Genomic DNA, 20,914 nt, shown 5'->3' on the forward strand with positions numbered 1-20,914 from the left:
CAAATGGAAACCTTGATTTAGATTAATGTAAATATGTTACATACGTGTAAGAAAATGTGGTGAGAAGCAGTAATAAAAAGTGAAAAAATTCAGGTATATAATAAAGTAACTTTTATATTAATCTACTCTTTTTTTCTTAATGGATATCTCTGCCTCTCTTCTAATTAGGAATCAATCTAGATGGAAAAAAGAGAGACATGCATAATAAAGAAGCCATGCATTCATTGTAGAGATGTGTATTTATACTCCCTTTTTGTACTTATGTATTTCTATTTCTGCAATTTTGAACCTCTATACCAGTGAAGAAAAATTATACGAAAAAATATTTAACATTGCACCCATAAAAAAAGTAGCAGAGTGCTATATGAAATTTTGGCTAGAGATCCATAAAGTATCTCTTTTGAAATTAAAATATGACTCTTCAAAGCATAAAAAGTCAATAAGACTTTAGACGATAGATCTTCAAGGATGCAAAAAACCTTGTATATGGGGCTAGAAAGGAAACTTTATTGAACTGAATTGAATTGAATTTCAGGTTTAAAAAATACCTTCAAAAGTGAGAGATTATTTTATACCATAGAAATTTTATTCAATTGATATAAGAAAAGATTTAGACTTCTGTCTTGAGTGGCAGAGTTGTCACATTGGCCCTATAGTGAGGAAAATGTGACTCTAATAAACTACTTGCATTTTCCATGAATGACATGTGCACAGTCATAATAAGATATGTAATACATAGAAGACAATATGTTTATGGAGCAGAATTAAAAGGTTATCATACTTATTGTTTATAAAGTGACATGTGTATGATATGTATGATGTGTATACGAAGGTTAAGTTGACAAAAGGCTTTTGGAATGATGGAAGAAAGAGCAGTGAAACTCATTTTACATAGTGGGTAAGTAAAGGGATTGTCTAAAGTAGATGGAAAAAGAACAAGAGATATAAATATATTGCTTAAAATTACTAAGTGACTAATGGGAGAATTAAAGTAATATAACTATTCAGAAATTAATGGAAGGTGAGGGCTGGCCCCGTGGCGCACTCAGGAGAGCGTGGTGCTTGGGAGAGCAGCAGCGGCACTCCCACCGCGGGTTCAGATCCTATATAGGGATGGCCGGTGTGCTCACTGGCTGAGTGCGGTGTGGATGACACCAAGCCAAGGGTTGCGATCCCTTTACCAGTCACAAAAAAAAAAGACAAAAAAAAAAAAAAAAAAATGGAAGGTGAAAAGAGAAGTGGAGGTAATGAAAATGAGTTAAATCCTCATTTTTCCTAGTGGGCAGTCAAGAGACAATATCTGATGGTGATAAATCGTGAAATAGCCATGTGGCAGGCAGAGTAATGGACCCCAAAGACGCTTAAGTCCTAATCACCAGAATTTGTAAAAACCTTACTTTATATAACAAAAACTACTTTGCTGATGTAATTACAGTTAAGGATCCTGAGAAGGAGAGATTATCTTTGATTCTCTGGGTGGTCCCAGTCTAATTACATGAGTGTTTAAAAGCAGAGAATTTTCCTGCCTGTTGTAAGAAGAAGATGTGACGACAAAAGGAGGGTCAGAGAGATGCTATGTTGCTGGCTTTGAAGACACAGTAAGAGGCCACTAGCCAAGGATTGTGGTTGACCTCTAGAAACTGGGAAAGGCAAGGAAAGGGACTTTTCTGTAAAGCCTTCAGGAAGAAACATATAGTTTCTGCCAGCACCTCAATCTTAGTCAAATGATACAAATTGAACTTCTAGCCTACAGGAATGTAATATAATGAATTTGTTTTTTCATGTCACTAAGTTTGTGGTAATTTGTTATGCCAGCAATAGAAAAAGTAACATAAGCTATATCATCACATTTAGAATAAGGTTATTCTAGAAAAACACCAAACTCAGAATTGGCTAAAATCAGTTGTTTCTGGAAGGAGAACTGTTGACGAGGAGGAGTTGAGTGGGACAAATGCTTTTTTATAAGCTTCTTCTGAACTTTTTGTGTAAGCTATGTATGTTTATCATTTTGATAAAAATATGAAAATTGACACAATAATAAACATACTAAAAAGCTAATCATAAAGAAGATTGAAATTCTCCCATTTGCAGCAACATGGATGAGCCTGGAGAAACTTATTGGGTGAAATAAGCAAAGCACAGAGGAATAAATATTGTGTGTACTCACTCATATGTGGGAGCTAAGAGAGAAAGAAAGAGGGCGTTGGACTTGCAGAGGGAGAGAACATTCCTTGGGCTACAAAGTGGAGTTGGGGGGGAAAGGGGAAAGGAGAGGGAGGTTGGGGATAATTGGGTGGAGGACACTGGGTACAAATGCAATTTGTAGTAATGGGTATGCTACCAGTATGAATCTGGCCCTCACAACATGAGCACGAGGGGTGACAATCAGCTTTGTATCTCATGAGTATTCATAACCAATTAAAAAAAGGAAAAAAAGGAAAAAAAGGAAAAAAAACTTTCTCTATAGATAACTATATCAGTTGTATTCTCAGAATTATAGGGTATAGCAGATGGATTGTATTTTAGAAGTATTATAACTTGTTCACATTTTAGGATGACAAAAATGAGGCGTTCAATTGGCTGATATGATTCTGTGACCACCTTCTGTATCAAATGATGTTGTTTTCTTTAGAATGTGTAAGTTAACTATGTTATAGTTAGGAAATATGAGGGTACTTTAAAAAGTTCATAGAGAAATGTAATTGAAAGGCAATATGAATCTTTCCATGAACTTTTTGAAAACCCCCCTCATACAAATATTGTTGAAGTACTTAGAGGCACTGGGGGTATTCATGTTTCCCCAATGTTTGGTTATTATGAACAAAGCTATTGTAAACATTCACATACAGGTTTTTGTGTAAACATAAACTTTCAATTCACTTAAGGAAATACTTAGGAAATACTTGGTAAAAGCAGAGGCATATGGTAGGTGCATGTTTATCATTTTAAAAAACTGCCCAGCTCTCTGTCGAACTGGCTGTATCATTTTGCATTCTCGCCATCAGTGAATGGCGGTTCTTGTTACTCTGCATCCTGGCATAGATATATTGATATTTTTATTTTACCTCAGTCTCTGTTCTTTGTGTATTTTTCACTGTTGTTAATAGGCTATGAACATGTTTTCATACCTCTTTGTCTGCCTAACATCACTTTTAAAGCATTTTATTTATGATTACCATTTTTCATCATTAATTTTGTGCATAGGCCCATCAACTTGCTATGGTAATACAACTAAATTTTATATTGCATACTATAATTTTTAAACATTTCTTCTTTTTGTGTGTGTGAGCAGGATCTTTTCTTGCATAATATTTGAAAACATGACGTGCAGTGGACTTTGGATCTTAGTAATACTGGCAAACTTTTTATATACGGCATATTCAATTTTAGTGTACTGACTGGGATTATGTAACCATGTGAAGAGCATAATGTTTCCATACGTCTCTGCCCAAGTAAGGCTTTTCTTCTATATTTGCAGTTATAATTTGAATTTGTCGTTCATACATTAAATTATCCTATTATGTGTACAAAAATTTAGATTATTTGTTATATGTTATTTTTTACTTGAATAGTTACAAATAATGTAATTTTATTTTAAAATATTTGACAAATAAAGATTGTATATAATCATGGTATACAATGTGATGATTTGATATACAAACACATTGTGTAACGATTACTACAATCAAAATAATTAACACATCCTTCATCACCCATGCTGTACATTAGATCCCCAGAATGTCTTAAGTTTTTAACTGAAAATTTGTACATTTTGACCAACATCTCTCCATTTCCCCCAACCCCAGCCTCTGACAAACAATGCCCTACTCTTTGCTTCTATGAGTTCAACATTTTAGATTCCACACAAATGAAGTCGTACAGTATTTGTTATTCTGTCTCTGGTTTATTTTACATAAAACTGTGTCCTCTAGGTTCAACCACTTGTCAAAAACAGCAGTATTTTATTTTTATGATAGCATAATATTCTATTGTATATACATATACTATAGTTTCTTTGTCCATTCATCTGACAATGGACACTTACGTTGTTTCCATAATTTGGCTATTGTGAGTAATGCTGCAACTATCATGTGAATGTGGATATCTTTTCTGGATACTGATTTCAGTTTCTTTGGATATATACCCAAAAGTGGCATTACTAGATTGTATGGTGGTTCTATTTTTAGTATTTTGAAGAACCTCTGTAATGTTTTTCATAATAGCTTTACCAACTTACATTTGTGCCAAGAGTACAAGGGTTTCCTTTTGTCTACATCCTCACCAACACTTGTTACCTCTTGACACTTTGATAACAGCCGTCCTAACCAATGTGAGGTATTATCTCATTGCTGTTTTGATTTGCATTTCTCAGATGATTAGTGATGTTAAGAATCTTTTCATATACCTGTCGGCCATCAGTATGTCATGTTTAGAAAACTATCTGTTCAGGTCTTTGCCTGTTTTTTAATTGGAGTATTTGGGGTTTTTTTGCTATTCAGTTGTGTCACTTACTTGCACATTTTGGATATTTACCACTTATCAGATATATGATTTGGAGATATTTTCTTCCATCCTGTAGGTTGTCTCTTCACTCTGTTTATTGTTTCCTTTGATGTGTGGAAGATTTTTAATTTGATGTAGTCCCACTTGTTCATTTTTGCTTTTGTTCCAGTGCTTTTGGTGTCAAATCCAAAAAATCATTGCCAACATCAATGTCAATGAGTTTCCCCTCTATGTTTTCTTACAGGTGTTTAAAGGTCTCAGATCATACATTTATGTCTTTAATTCATTAAGAGTTAATTTTTGTATATGACTTAAGAAAAGGGTTATATTTTTTGGCATGTGGATATCCAGTTTTCCCAACACCATTTATTGAAGGGAGTTTTCTTTCCCCATTGTACAGTTTTGGTGTCCTTGTTAAAGATTAGGTGACTGTCTAAGTGTGGGTTAATTTCTGGGATCTCTATTCAGCTCTTTTGGTCTCTGTGTCTGTTTTAATGCCAGGACTATACTTTTTCTATTATGGTAACTTTTTAATATAGTTTGAAATCATAAAGTATAATACCTCCAGCTTTGTTAGTGTAATAGCTCAAGCTTTGTTCTTCTTTCTAAAGATTGCTGTGGCTATTCAGGTTCTTTTGTGGTTCCATACAAATTTTAGGATTTTTTGTCTATGTTTGTGAAGAATGACATTGGAGTTCTGATAGGGATTGCATTGAATCTGTAGATTGTTTTGAGTAGTATGGATATTTACAATTTTATTTTATTTTATTTCTTTATTTTTGCTGGCTGGTACAGGAATCAAATATATTTAAATATTAATTCTTTCAATTCATGAACATGAGATATCTTTTTATTTATTTGTGTCATATTTAATTTCTTTCATAATGTCTTATAGTTTCCAGTGTACAGATCTTTCTCTCCTTGGTTAAATTTATTTCTAAATGTTATTCTTTTTGATGCTATTGTAGGTGGGAATATTTTCTTAATTTCTTTTTTGGATAGTTTGTTGTTAGTGTATAGAAAAACAACCAGTTTTGCATGTTGATTTTTGTATTCTACAACTTTACTGAGGTTTTTTATTAGGTCTAACAGTTTTTTTTATTTGTTTTTTTTTTTTTTTTTTGGTGTTTTTGGGTTTTTTTTTTTTTTGGTGGAGTCTTTGGGGTTTTCTATATATAAGACCATGTCATCTGGAAACAGAGACAATTTAACTTCTTCCTTTCTGATCTAGGTGCCTTTTATTTCTTTCTCTTGCCTAAGTGCTTTCTGACTAGGACTTTCAGTATTATGATGAATAGAAGTGGTAAGAGTGAGCAGCCTTGTCTTGTCCCTGATCTAAGAGGAAAACTTTCAAATTTTCACTGTTGGGTATGATATTAGTTATGGGCTTGACATATATGGCCTTTATTGTGTTGAAGTACATTCCTTCAGTGCCTAATTTGTTCAGATTTTTTTAATCATGAAAGAATGTTGAATTTTGTCAAATGCTGTTTCTGAAACTATTAAAATGATCTTATGATTTTTACCCTTCATTCTGTTATTGTGGTATATCACAATTTTTGATTTGTTTATGCTGAACCATGCTTGCATCTCAGAGATAAATCCCAGGTTATCATGATGTATGATTCTTTTAATGTGCTGTAGAATTTAGTTTGCTAGCATTTTGTTGAGGGTTTTTGCATCTATGTTCATGAAGGGTATTGGCCTGTACTTTTATTTATTTATTTTTTCTTGCAGTGTCCTTGACTGGATTTGGTGTCAGAGTAATGCTGGCCTCATGAAATGAGTTTCAAAGTATCCCATCATGTTCAATTTTTTGGAAGTGTTTGAGAAATATTGGTATTACTTCTCTAAATATTTGTTAGAATTCAACAGTGAAGCCATCTGGTCCTGGGTTTTTGTTTCTTTGTTTTTTTTTTTTTTTCCTCTCTATTTGATGGGATACTTTTTATTGCTGATTTAATCTCCTTACTCATTATTGGAATGTTCAAATTTTCTATTTCTTCATGATTCAGTGTTGGTAGGTTGTATGTTTCTACGAATTTATTCATTTCTTATAGGTTTCCCAATTTGTTGGCATATAATTATTCACAGTAGTCTCTTATGATCCATTGGCATTTATGTAGCGTAAGTTGCAATGTCTCTTCTTTCATTTTTGACTTTATTTGTTTTGAATATTCTCTCTCTCTCTCTCTTTCTCTCTCTCTCTCTCTTTCTCTTTAGTCTTGCTAAAGGTCTGTCAATTTTATTCTTGTTTCCTAAAACCAACTCTTAGTTTCATTAGTATTTTTTAATTATTTTCCCAGTCCCTATTTCATTTATTTCTGCTATTAGCTTAGCAAGATAGCAAGTTGATGAGGCTACGCACAAAGATATTTGAGATTATTTCAGTCTTCTTAAATCTGTTAAGACTTGTTTTGTGGCCTAATATATGATCTATCTTGGCAAATGTTCCATGTGCATTTGAAAAAATGTGTATTTCACTGTTGTTCCATGGAATGTTTTGCATATGGCTGTTAGGTCCATTTGGTCTAAAGTGTAGTTCAAGTCCAATGTTTACTTACTGATTTTCTGTCTGGATGATCTGTCTGCTCTAAAAGTGGGATATTTAAGTCCCCTAATATTATTGCAATGCAGTCTGTCTCTCTCTTCAGATCTATCAATATTTGCTTTATGTACTCAGGTGCTCCAATATTCCATGCATATATACTTATAATTTTATATCTTGATGAAATGATCTTATTATCACTGTATACTGACCTTCTTTATCATATTTTACAGTTTTTGAGTTAATGTTTACTTTATCTGCAATAAGCATAGCTATTCCTGCTCTCTTTTGGTTTCCATTTGTGTGAAATATTTTTTTTTCCATACTTTCACTTCCAGTTTATGTGTGTCCTTAAAAGTGACATGATTCTCTTATTGACAGCATTTTGTTGAGTCTTATTGTCTTATTCATTCAATCACTCTATGTCATTTGATTGGAATCTAATTACTTTCAAGGCAATTATTGCTAGGTGAGGACAGATTACTGCAGTTTTGTTTACTGATTTCTGGCTGCTTTGCAGACACATTTTTCTTTCTTTCCTCTTTTACTGTCTTACTTTATGATTTGATGATTTTCTCCAGTGGTATGCTTTATTCCATACTTTTTATCTTTTGTGTATCTACTCTAGATTTGTGCTTTGTAGTGGTCATGGTGCTTACATAAAACATCTTATAGCTATAACAAGTTATTTTAAGCTGATAGCAACTTAAATTCTACTATATAAAAAGATTCTAAATTTTTACTTCACCGATTCCACATTTTATGTTTCTGAAGTCACAACTTATATCTTTCTGTATTGTGTATCTTTAAACAATTTTTGTAGCTATTATTATTTTTATCAGTTTTTCTAAACTTTATACTAAAGTTTTATGTGATTTGCATGCCACTATTACAGTATTAGAGAATTCTGAATTTGACTGTGTAGTTACTTTTACCTTACCTTCCATGTTAAAATTGCAGCATTTGTTTACCTCTAAGATTTCTCTTTAAAAGCATGGGAACAAGAGGTATTTCTGTTCTTCTGTGCACTTAAAATAATGCAAAATTGTTCTAGTCACTTGTTTAGAAGCATAACCAAAGTTATTATACCAAATCGGCTTCCTATATGACAACTTTCAACAGTACTATTCTGCTTTCTGACTCAAAATCTGTTTTTCTCTTCTCCCTTTCTAGACTAGACCCATTTTAACTAGATCCAAACCATTCCCTGAACTCTTTACATGGCATCCCACTTGTATGCAAATTATTATTCCAATAATCTTTTACATATAACTTCTCACCTCCAAGTCACAAGAACTTTGGAGAGTCAGGGTCATAAGCAGCACAGAAAATAGCTTGTTTACTTTCTCCCATTCTCTTGAGGAATATGAGTATCTAATTGACTTAATTTTTCTTCCAATTACACTTGTTAGGCTCTTGGTCTTGTTCTTTGGACTAACCCATAGTAACTGTAATTTTCTTCCAGCATGCATCTGTAACTAATTACATTTCTGCTCTGCCATTTTATCTTCCCATAATCTGGCTGCGATCTGAGCTTTCTGTCCCACCCCATGGTCAATGCCTTGATGTTCATTTTTATTTCCTTTGCATTATAGATGCAACCATTTCCGTCAATATCACCTTAAATGGGAGCACATATACTTTCTCCCCACTTTGGCTAAACCCTGTTAAAACGGCCACAGAGAAATACTGCTTTATACTCTTGAGGATTTCAAGAGTTTTAGTAAGGTGCTTCCCATTGTCTGAATTTTGGTACTCCCCAAAATTCATATGTTGAAATCTAATCCCCAATATGATAGCCTTAAGTAATGGTGCCTTTGTGAGGTAATTAACTCATGAGTGTGAAGCCCTCATGAACGGTATTAGTGCCCCTATAAAAAGAGGCCCAAAGGAGTTTGGTTTCCCCTTTCTACCAAGAGAGGGCACAGTAGGAAGGTGCCACTTATGAACCACAAAATGGGCCCTGACCAGACAATTAATCTGACAGTATCTTGATCTTGGACTTCCCAGCCTCCAGAACTGTGAGAAATAAATTTTTGTTGCTTATAAGCACTCAGGTTATGATATTGTATTATAGCAGCTTTAACAGACTAAGACAGTAGTTTTTACTTTTTATTTTCCCTTTATTCTTCCTTCATTGGACTGCCACAGGGGCCAAAAGACTTGGGCTGGAATAGTATATGTGACCCAGAATGATATCTCTATGTACATGTTCAACCCCTTCCAAATCTGAACCATAGTTCTTGAATCTAATTTTTGTAGCTATACTCTCACTCCCCTTGGATAAGCTTATTCTTAGTTCTCATGTAAATAGCCCCAACATTTGGCTAGGCTGACACCCAGGGTGGACATAGATTAGAAAATACTCAGTATGAGAATCCTTGCTGCATAAAAATATGCAATTTTCCTTGTGATGAGCTTCAGGAAATGAGGGTATTGACAGCCAGGTTTTTAAAGAAGACCAGAGCAAAAGAGCAGCAGGAAGGTTCTTGGAAAAATATGCAGTATTCTTTTTTTCTTTTCTTGAGGAAGTCTATACTGATATTTGCCATTAACTTAAAGCATCTGCTTCAGTACCCTGATAACTCATTTATCATAGCTAAATAAGAATATCATATGCCATTTCCAGACTACTTTTCTATTTAAAGAGTGTTATAGTAACTTGCCTGCTATTCTCTCTACTTAGGCTTACTTATAAAACAACATTAGGATTGCAATCTTTTGTATATTCTGTTTCGGCCTGTCCAAATCCCTATTACTAGAATTTTCTATCCCTCAATTGTGGGTGTTGGCTCCTGAAAGGTTATGCCTGCCCCATTCTGCAGAGTACTTCCCTTGGCTAAAGATGCCTCATGTAAAGATGGCTGGGTGGATAAACCCTACCACCATTACTATCTCAAGTAGCCCAGTCATTCACAATGCCTCTGATGAATTCACATCCCATACCTCCCTGAGGAATTATGTCAAAACTAGACTTCTAAAACCACAACATTTCCTAGCTATTGTGCTGCCCTATACTGATTTCCTTCTTTACCTACAGATTCCTCCTGAGAGCCCTCTCATAAAATCACTTGCATCAGAATCCCAAGGACACTGCTATGTTTTACATTTGTGGTAATCTAAATAAAAATACCCACAACCAGCTGTGTTATCAGTAGAAAAGGCAGGATAAGAAGATATTATAGTTTTTAAGCTTATTAGAGAGTTCATTGAGCTATGCGTTCTCATTCTCAACAATATTCCTTTAGCACTGTGTTGCATTAACTTTACATTATGCTATGTCTGTTAGCATGCCATTGTATAGTCACTTTAGTTTTCTGTGTGAAAAAAAGAACATAATATTTTGAAATTAGTAGGTTTAAAAAATGTTTCATTGTTTCATTGCCTCTTCTTAAATCTCTGAAAATATGATAGAAAATATCAATTATTCTCTGCATTCTAAATGTTTTTGTTAAAATACCTAAGTTTCTTTATGTATTTCTGGGGTTTTTTCTCATTTTCTACCACGTTCTAGTTTCAAGGGAAATAGCACAAAGGCTATTCCAGCTAAAGCCACCATCTCTATTTCCTTTCAGAGCTTCTCTTTTATGTCCCTTTCAACACGTAAACACACATGAAATGGACAGGACAATCCAGAGGGAGATAAACATTTCCATTTGACTTTTCCTTCAGTATGGGGCTGAGCCTAAGCAGTCAAATCTGTAGGTTTCCTTTCTCCCTAGGTTCCCAACATAACTCTTAAGAATTAAACATTCCTGTAATACCTTTATATAACTTACATCTCAGGTGAGAGACAAGAAACTCCTCAGCTCAAAAAAAAGGGGCATTATTGAGTTGCCAGTAGTCTGAGGTTGCACAAGGAACCCCCTTCTCCATGACCTCAGAAACTCTTAATAGGTCTGAAACCTAGAACTAACCTCCAAGTAGCCCTTTCAAAAACCAGAATCCGATGAGTCTCAAAACATTGTCTAACTCTGGAATTACTCACCTTGATTTTTTCTTCTCAAAATAATTTTAACAGCATCAGATTTATTAAAAGAAATAATAATTTCCCTATAGATTTGTAAGGTTTTTTTTTTTTTTTTTTAATTTTATTTTGTCGATATACATTTTGGCTGATTATTGCTCCCCATCACCAAAACCTCCCTCCCTTCTTCCTCCCCCCCTCCCCCCCAACAATGTCCTTTCTGTTTGCTTGTCGTATCAACTTCAAATAATTGTGGCTGTTATATCTTCTCCCCCCCCCCCAGTTTGTGTGTGTGTGTGTGTGTGTGTGTGTGTGTGTGTGTGTGTGTGTGTGTGAATTTATATATTAATTTTTAGCTCCCACCAATAAGTGAGAACATGTGGTATTTCTCTTTCTGTGCCTGACTTGTTTCACTTAATATAATTCTCTCAAGGTCCATCCATGTTGTTGCAAATGGCAGTATTTCATTCGTTTTTATAGCTGAGTAGTATTCCATTGTGTAGATGTACCACATTTTCCGTATCCACTCATCTGATGATGGACATTTGGGCTGGTTCCAGCTCCATAACCAATGGGATTATATCAAACTAAAAAGCTTCTGTACAGCAAAAGAAACAATTAAAAGAGTTAAAAGACAACCAACAGAGTGGGAGAAAATATTTGCAAAATATATATCTGACAAAGGATTAATATCCAGAATATGTAAGGTTTTAACTACATAAATTTACCTATAACTCATATTACCAGCTCAATGTACAGACACAGTCTCTTATTTTTGCATAGTCTTTCCAGTACTCATTATTAGTAGGAAGCCCATTATTTCCCTATTCATCCTCTTCTCTCTCCAGCTACCTCTCTCTTTCCAGGGATCCCAGACTATTTGATCAAGGGCTTTTTTGATAAGTAATGGCAACCCATACAAAGATAACTAGTGTGTCTGATGAGTTCAATGAGTCCATTGTTTTTGTTTCTGTCTGGCCAACAGACACATGAAAAAATGCTCAACATCACTCAGCATTCAAGAAATGCAAATCAAAACCACACTGAGATACCACCTAACCCCAGTTAGGATGGCTAAAATCCAAAAGACTCTGAACGATAAATGCTGGCGAGGTTGCGGAGAAAAAGGAACTCTCATACATTGTTGGTGGGACTGCAAAATGGTGCAGCCTCTATGGAAAATGGTATGGAGGTTCCTCAAACAATTGCAGATAGATCTACCATATGACCCAGCTATCCCACTGCTGGGAATATACCCAGAGGAATGGAAATCATCAAGTTGAAGGTATACCTGTTCCCCAATGTTCATCGCAGCACTCTTTACAATAGCCAAGAGTTGGAACCAGCCCAAATGTCCATCATCAGATGAGTGGATACGGAAAATGTGGTATATCTACACAATGGAATACTACTCAGCTATACAAACGAATGAAATACTGCCATTTGCAACAACATGGATGGACCTAGAGAGAATTATATTAAGTGAAACAAGTCAGGCACAGAAAGAGAAATACCACATGTTCTCACTTATTGGTGGGAGTTAAAAGTAAATAAATAAATTCACACACACAAAAAAAAAAAAAAATGGGGGGGGAAGAAGACACAACAATTACAATTCCTTGAAGTTGATATGACAAGCAAACAGAAAGGACATTGTTGGGTGGCGGGGGGAGAGAGAGGAGGGAGGGAGGTTTCGGTAATGGGCCACAATAATCAACCACATTGTATATTGACAAAATAAAATAAAATAAAATAACAAATAAATAAATAAATAAATAAATTTGTTTCTGTCTGAAACTACCACTTTTGATCATGTCCTGCATCATCTAGTGCACTGTTATCCTCTGCTATGATGATACCCTTGATGGCTCTGATCCCTGCCAGGCCACCACTAAATGGTGTCCCATTTTGGGGTTCTAAGATATTGGCTTAGGATTTGGTTGTGAAAGTGTGTTGGGCACTTGCTGTGATGGAACCTGTCCTCAGGAACTGGCCTGTAGCTTCCTGTGTTGTGCCCTATTCTCTAACACAAACTGTCTTTCCTTATATTAATCTGTCACATAGAAATTCTCTGACTTTTCCTATCATGTAAAATTGGCCAGTTGATGCTGACAGCCTTTTCTAAATTTAAAAATCCGGGAGAAAGCACATTACTTGCATCTCTCTCTCTCAATAGTCCTCTAGGATCTTTATGGCAATTGTCTGACCTCATCTTCATTCTGCATATACTAAATAAATGAGCAGCTTCTATTAAAACAAAGAAGATAATTTTAAAATGAATAAATAAATAAAAACCAAGTTCTATTGCTCTGCTTTTCCAAGGTATTTTTTTTCCTAAAGTAGTGAGATTCTAATTAAGAAAACTTGTTTTATTTCTAGACAAAATGCATGTTAAAATATTTTTCTTTCTTTCCTTCCTTCTTTATCTTATCACATATGAGTGAGCACATTTGGTATTTATTCCTCTGTGCTTTGCTTATTTCACTCACCATAAGTTTCTCCAGGTGCATCCATGTTGTTGCAAAGTGAGTATTTCATTCTTTTTATGGCAGAGTAGTATTCCATGGTGTATGTATACCACAGTTTCCTTATCCAGTCAACTATCAATGGACATTTAGCTTGGTTCCATGTCTTGCTTATTGTAAATAGAGCTATGATGAACATGGGAGTGCAGGTATCCCTTTGACATGATGATTTCTATTCCTCTGGATTGCTAGATCATATGGAAGATCTATCTGTAGTTGTTTGAGAAACCTCCCTACTGTTCTCCGTAGTGTTTCTACTAATTTACAGCCCCACCAACAGTGCAGGAATGTTCCCTTCTCTCCACATCCTGGACAGCATTTGTTACTCACCATCATTTTTTTACAGCCAGTCTAACTAGGGTGAAGTGGTATCTCAATGTAGTGCATTGGTCTTGCAGAGGGACAGAACATTCCTTGGGCTAGAAAGTGGACTGGCGGGGAAAAGGGTAGGGGGAGGGATGTTGGGGATAATTGCGTAGAGGACATGGGGTACAAATGCAATTTCTGGTAATGGGTATCCTGCCAGTATGAGTCTGGCCCTTACATCATGGGCACAAAGGGTGACAATTAGCTTTGTATCTGATGAATATTCATAATATAAATAAATAAATATTTAAATAAAAATAAAAGACAAATCAAATTTTAAAAAATATTTTTTCTCTCAACAGCGTCTCATTACATGTCTTAAATTCTTCAGCAGGCTAAATGCAGTTTCTGAGAAATCTATTCTGCTCCCTTGAGCTGCAACATCATAGTATATCTTAATATTTAGTAAGCTTTAGACTATGCAAATGTTTTTTTGTGTGTAAACTAATCTCATATGCTTTATAAAAAACTTTTCCTTCTATAAGCTTAGAAAATATACAGTTGGTATTCCTATACGTTTAAATTATAATCCGGTGTGCTATCGAATGTTATATCTGACTGGAGAGGTAAAATCACCCAAGTCATTGTTTGACCCTCCATTTATATTTTTCACTCCTGTTCCTTTGGATGTAACAAATGCAATGGATATCAACATTTTATCCCAAAACTATTTCAGGTAAATACTTAATTTGAATTTACCACATTTTCTTTATGTGCTTTCTATTTGTGTCTGAGTTATAAGTATTGCCTGGCTTGTTTCAATAATTAAAAGGAATTATTAAACATTTAACTGCACATTGAAATTAATTCTAAGAATCCCTCTTGGTTATCTCATTGGATTTTCTTGTAAGATTTTTTGGTGTGTCTCTCTTCATGGTATAAGAAGCAAGCTTAAAAATTCAGTGTAATCGTTTTTTACTGCTATGTGACAAGTTAAAATAAACTTAGTGCTTTAAAACATGCATTTGCCATCTCACACAACATGAATTTATTATCTTGCAATTTCTGTGGGTCAGGAGTCCAGGATGGCTTAACTGTATCCTCTACTCAATGTCTCAACAGCCAGAAATCAAGGTGTTGGCTGGAGCAGCAGTCGCATCTGAGGCTCAGTCCTCCTCCAAGCCCTTGGATAGTTGGCAGAACTAATTTCCTTATAATTATAAGACTAAGGCATTGTTTTTTGTCTGGGACATTCTCCCACTCTCAGGTCCTAGAGTCCACCATCAAGTTCTAGCGATGTTGTCCTATCCTCACAACATGGTAACTAACTCACTCAAGGCCACAAGTATACCATCTATCAGACATATCTGAATTTAACACCTCACTTTAACATCTCACCAGATTAAGTCAAATCCACCAATGATACTTTCCCTTTTGTTTTACTCTAAGTCAGTTGCTTAGGGACTTTAATTATATCTGGAAAATCCATTTACCACTGCCATATAATGTTACTTGATCACAGAAGTGATATTCCATTATTATTTACAGTCAAGAGTGGAAATTACATATAATTTGCACACCAATGAGCCGTATTTTAGGGGGCCATCTTAGAATTCTGCCTATCACATACAAACACCATAGAGGAAGGCATTTTGTTTTCAATTCTTTAGATTTATAAAAAGCCCCAGGTCTCAATATGGAAACACCATACTAAATAAGTAGCTGTCATGAGATTAAGACCCCTAAGTAATTCAGATATTAATTTCACAGATGAAAACCTTTAAGAGGTAAAGTATATTTTTCAGTATATAAAAGTCATTAAATAATTTTAAACTTTGCAATTCAACTGGAAGCTATCAGAATTCTAAAACTGTATGCACAACTAAAATAGTCTTAAAATATATGAACCTTGAATTGAACTTACAGGGAAAAAATGACTAGTCCTTCATTATTGTAGGATATTTCAACACATATCTCAAGTATTGATGAGTTCAGAAGACAAAACATTTGAACATTATATTTAACAAGGTTCATTCATTTAACATGTATAAAATAGCACACCTTACAATTAGAGAATATACATTTTTCTCAATCAAATGTAGGATATTTACAGTAATTGACAGTGTATGGTTCTGTAGTTATAGTTCAAGTCCCCAAAATTTCAGAGTTGACATCATATAGACTATGTTCTCTGATAAAGAAAAGATAAAGATCTCCCATGTGTTAAGAAATGTTATAACACACTCAAGTAGGGAGTCAAAGAAGAAATCATAGTGAATTTTACATATAAATTATAATTAAAATATTGTATATCAAAACATGAAAACAACAACATTCACTGAGAGTCATGAGTACAATCAAATACTATAAATACTGGATATTAGAACTGAAAACTAAACTTGAAACAGCTACTGTGACTTCTGCTGCTTTCATTAAACAATTAGACGTGTAATATTGATAAGTGTATCTGTTATATTAGATAAATATCAAAATTCAAGTGATTGAGAAAAATTCTTAATGGAGTGCAGCAAAATTGTACTTAAATGGAAATACATAGCTTTAAATGCTGATATTAGAGAAGAAAAAAATTTTTGGAAATTTTAGCAATTCAACTTAATAAGTAAGAATAAGATTAATAGACTAAACCTGTGGAATATGGAAGGTAAGATAAAATAATAAACAGCAGAAATTAAAAGAATAAATAGAAAAAATATACAATAGTGGGGCTCAATGGAGCCAAAAGTTGCTTTTTTGAACTAATACAATGGGCACTAATATAGTGAAGTTGAAGAAGAACAAAAAGGAGAATAAACAATTGGGAACAGGGGGACACAACCATGCATCCAGTAGAACACAGTGAGATAGTCAAAATACTATGAAGAAATCTGTTCCCACACATGTGAAAATGTAAATGAAGTGGGAAAGCTGTAGAAAAACATAACTTACTATAATTATACTGGAACTAACTAGAAGCCCTTGAATCAATACTTATAATCTTCTCATAAGAAAAACATCCTCTGATGGTTTTATGAGTAAGTTTTACTAAACTTTGGGGACACAAACACATCAAACCATAGAATAAGAAATAAGGTACCCTAATTTGTTTTATTACATTAGAAGGTTTTTATTGTAAAAACAGACAATGACAATATGAGAAAGGTAAATTAAAGGTCAAACTTTGTTTTGAACATACATGCAATAAACCTTAATAAATCAAATAACGTATATATGAACATAAGATAATAGATCATGACCAACTTGGTTTCATCCCAGTATTGCAAGACTTTTCTAAAGTTAGAAAATCTAAAATATCATTTCATTTACCACATTCACAAATTAAAGAGAATAATATAATTATTTTCATAGATGCAGAATAATAGCATTTGATGAAATTTCAAAACCATTCATGAGAAATCTCAACAAACAGGAAAAAAAAATTCTTTAAACTATTAAAGGATCCTGTAATTAACATAGAGCAAACATTATTATTGATACTGGAACATAGATGAATTGCCTTTATATAAAAGTAAAGTCAGGAATGCTTTTATCACTTGCTCTCTAAAGCAAGAGAACCTAACACATACAGGGAGGTAGGAGAAATAAAACGTGTAAAGGTTGGAAAATAAGTTACAAAACTCTCACTATAGATGGTTTTTCAGTATAGGAAACAAAAAAATATATACAGGCAACATTTTAAAACTATGAGGAACATTTATAACAATAGAGATATAATTTCAATCTTTAAAACTCAGGAGAATTTCAGCATATAATATTTAGAGCATGTAGCTTTAAAATTACTATTTATAACAACATAAAAAAGTAAGAGGAAATAGATATAAACCAAATAAAAGATATGAGAGAACTGTATGGAACTGTATGGAGAAAATTATAAAACTTAAATTAAAGAAGTCATACATAAATATTCATGGATTGTAGTATTCAGATTTTTTTTGAAAAGTTCTCCACAAATCAATTTACATATTTTATATGACTTTAATAAAAATTTAAACAGCATTTCTTATAGAGATTGACAAGTAAAATTCTAAATTTTATATATAAGAGTCAAGGATCAAAGAGTCAAGCCACCCTTGATGAAGAAGAATAAAGTGACAAGAGCTTGCCTTACCAGATATCAAGACTAAACCATTGTGACAGTGATTCAGGAATAAATAAAATGACCAGAGTAATAGAATTGAGAGCCTTGAAAAAGGCCCATACATAAATGGATACTGAAGACATAATGAAGGTGATATTGCAGATCTTTGGAGAAAAGAGGTTACTGTTCAATAAATGGTGCTGGAACAATTGAATATTGGTATGAAATATCTCAAGCACAGTAAAATCAATAGCATTAATGACTTATCTAATGACACTGAATTGTTTTAAATTCAGATTTATAAATTGCTTTTCTGTGTTTCTATTCAATTCACTGTATAAACTTAACTAATAATCCAAGTTGAGATCTTTCTGTACTTTTTCTTATTAATTAGCTGAATAATCTTCATACTGACTAAAACATTAGGGAAATATAATTCCCATTTAATAACACTTATTTGCTATATGTTCATACATATATAATAAAATAAAACAAAGTAATTTTATTAAATATTTATTGTTCACTAAAAATTATAAGTAGTAATTTGATTTTAAAGTGCATACTATCTACTATATTATTAAAAGTTAGAAACATTATATATAGATTGGCTCAATAAACTATATGTATGTAATAAAATATGTGAACATTAAGTGGAATTTTTGAATAGTAAGGATTAAAAATTATTCATGATACATTATATGTATACAAGTGCTTAATAGTATTCAAACTTTTAAAATTTTAAGTGTATATGCATAAGTTAATATTATTTAGCATACATGCATTAAATTTGTAGCTATTAACATGGCTTTTTTGGTAAATTTCTTGTCAGAATATATTTAAGAGCAATATTATTTGTATCCTGCTTGTGATTAAAAACACATTGTATTTAGTCAAGTGTTTTATTTCTCTTTTTCAATCCTTATAGAACAAAAGGAACATATGATCATTTCAAGTAGTCCTTGGTTAAATTAATATGTTATCAATCTTGCTTATATTGGGACAAGAAAATAAGGGAATATACAAAAATATCTTTAATAATTGGACATATTATTGTAAATATTTGTTTTTTTAATTTTTCTGACAATTCAGTAAACAAAGAAATACACATTTAAATTGATGTACTTGAAGATATTTTGAGCTAATTTTTTTTTCAAATTTTAAATAGAAGCTCAACTCTAAACTTCCAGATTCCCATGGCAAGTTTTCTTGATGGTGATGAGATTCACCCTCTTTCTGTAAAGTTTCCAAAAGGCAGAGTCATCACAGGCTCTAAAAGTGGAGTTAATTATGAACTCATCTACCACCTTAGTTTCAAATCATCTAAAACTATGTCATTTTGCACCAATCTTCTTTTCTGTGATGATAGATGTAGAAATAGGGCTAGAGTCTGTCACTCACAGACCCCTCCAGCCCATTCACAAATCACATGCAGGTCTATGAGCTAGGTAACCAGCAAAAAGGGTCTTGGAGCCTTGGTTGAAGAAAGAATAGTCTTTATTCACCACATACACATCTAAGAGTCAAACACTCCAGAGGAGAAACTCAGAAATTCAACTGCTACCAGCAAAGTCCAAAGAAAAACTGAGAAGCTGCCAGCAGAGTAAACATACTCTATTTTTAGATTGGAGCTCTGCTGTTGGGCTCTGCTTCACAAACTCAAGTTGCTGCGCATGCGCACTAACTCCACCCACACACTACTTGTTTACAAGAAATGTGCTGCTCAAGCCCTAGCCTAAGGAGCCTGATTAATTATCTTATTTTCCCCACAATAGGGATAGCTGGTAAGATATTTCAATTTAGATTCTTTCCTATCTGACAGTAAAAAATAATAGGTTTATATTGTGAAATGTTAAAAGGAGAGACATCTAATATAATAACATTGGACATAAAGTATTTTTTTTTTAAGTTCCAAATGCAAGTTTGCTCTCAAGAGAAATGGCATAATAGCTGTTGCCAGCATATCTCTGAAGATAGTCTGCCTAAGATCAAATTCTGGCTTTGTTAACTTTACTTCTGGGCCTCTCAGTTTACTCATCTGTAGAATGGAGATAATAACAGAAACTATCTCATCTGTCATCATGAAGAGTTCATTGAGTTAATTGCTGAGTAATTGGAAAGGAACTGGCACAAAGGAAATACTAAATAAGTATGAACTGAAAGTGAGGAACATCAGAATAATGATTTCCCGACAGTGTGGACTTGTTACATGTTGCTTTAACAGGCTTAGAAAAATTCAGATGTATCTTTGTTGGGCTCATTTTTAGGAGCAAACATTATCTGTGAGCCACATGGTGCCTATGGGTGGAGGATGAAGATGGCACCCGTGGGAAGTAGGGGAGGCGTAACCCAAGAGAGCTCCAAAAGGTTTTTATTGGTCCTCCACAATTTCTGCACTTGTGAACCCTGTGTGATCGCTATGCTCAACATGTTAGTACAAAATGCATGCCCGAGTGATCCTTTAATTGATTGGTTAGTTCTTGGAAAGCCCCTACTTGCTTGCTTATATAAATTGCAGTGTAATGGCAATAAAGTGGAACAGCCCTGACAGAACCCCTGCCGTGTCTGAGTGTCTCTTTCATGGGCCTGGGTTGGCAGGCAGCAGGCTCAATTTTCCCCAAGATCCCTCGGTCCCAAAACCAGGGGTAATCCTGTCGGCTCCTTCTCCTTCTGGGTCTGCAGGAGGACCCCAGGCATGCTCCCGCAGAATAAGTTTAACCAGACAGGTGAAATATCTCTGCAAAGCAAATTTAAAAATTCTGCTCAAAGAAATTAAAGAGGACACCAAAGGAAGGTAAGGCACTCTTTATTCATCTATTGTAAGAATCAATGTGGTGAAAATGTCCATACTACCCAAAACAATCTACAGATTCAATGCAATCCCCATCAAAATACCAATGATATTCTTCACAGAAATAGAAAAAAAAAATCTTAAAATTCATATGGAACAACAAAAGACCCTAAATAGCCAA

The 20,914-nt window shown here is 33.9% G+C and overlaps 1 protein-coding gene across 1 annotated transcript in view; it reads left to right on the plus strand.

Annotated features, from left to right (window-relative positions):
- LOC134367978 (cilia- and flagella-associated protein 47-like) overlaps window positions 1–20,914 on the plus strand; it is a 1,412,159-nt gene that overhangs the window by 51,787 nt on the left and 1,339,458 nt on the right. Inside the window, 3 exon segments of the mRNA XM_063084614.1 lie at window positions 3,293–3,457; window positions 14,395–14,585; window positions 19,111–19,313. Of these exon segments, the coding sequence (XP_062940684.1) occupies window positions 3,293–3,457; window positions 14,395–14,585; window positions 19,111–19,313 (559 nt within the window).

Source organism: Cynocephalus volans, chromosome X (genome assembly GCF_027409185.1).
Source record: "Cynocephalus volans isolate mCynVol1 chromosome X, mCynVol1.pri, whole genome shotgun sequence".
NCBI lineage: Eukaryota > Metazoa > Chordata > Mammalia > Dermoptera > Cynocephalidae > Cynocephalus > Cynocephalus volans.